General features: G+C 60.7%; 1 protein-coding gene across 1 annotated transcript in view; it reads left to right on the forward strand.

Moving 5' to 3' along the window:
- Nucleotides 1–9: 9 nt before the first annotated feature.
- NKX2-1 (NK2 homeobox 1) overlaps nucleotides 10–557 on the forward strand; it is a gene marked incomplete at its 5' end in the record, with an annotated part of 699 nt that continues 151 nt past the window's right edge. Inside the window, one exon of the mRNA XM_010286612.1 lies at nucleotides 10–555. Coding sequence (XP_010284914.1) covers nucleotides 10–555 — 546 coding nt within the window. The remainder of the gene's footprint in view (nucleotides 556–557) is intronic.

The raw sequence follows: 557 nt of genomic DNA on the forward strand, positions 1-557 counted from the left end.
TCTCGGGCCGGGCCGGGCCGCCTAAAACGTGCCGCCTTCTCCCTTGCAGTCTCCCGCTTCATGGCGCCGTCCTCGGGCATGAACATGGGCGGCATGGGCAGCCTCGGCTCTCTGGGAGACGTGAGCAAGAGCATGGCCCCGCTCCAGAGCACGCCGCGGAGGAAACGGAGGGTCCTTTTTTCCCAGGCCCAGGTTTACGAGCTGGAGAGACGTTTCAAGCAGCAGAAATACCTCTCCGCCCCGGAGAGGGAACATTTAGCCAGCATGATACACCTCACCCCAACTCAGGTCAAAATCTGGTTCCAGAACCACCGCTACAAGATGAAACGCCAGGCCAAAGACAAGGCTGCGCAGCAGCAGATGCAACAGGAGAACGGCTCTTGCCAGCAGCAGCAGTCTCCCAGAAGGGTGGCGGTGCCAGTGCTTGTAAAGGATGGCAAGCCCTGCCAAGCAGGCTCCAACACACCCACAGCAGCTATCCAGAGCCATCAGCAGCAGGCAGCTACGACGATCACGGTGGCTACCAATGGCAACAGACCCGGCCAGCAACAGAGCCA

Source organism: Phaethon lepturus, unplaced genomic scaffold (assembly GCF_000687285.1).
Source record: "Phaethon lepturus isolate BGI_N335 unplaced genomic scaffold, ASM68728v1 scaffold45244, whole genome shotgun sequence".
Lineage (NCBI taxonomy): Eukaryota > Metazoa > Chordata > Aves > Phaethontiformes > Phaethontidae > Phaethon > Phaethon lepturus.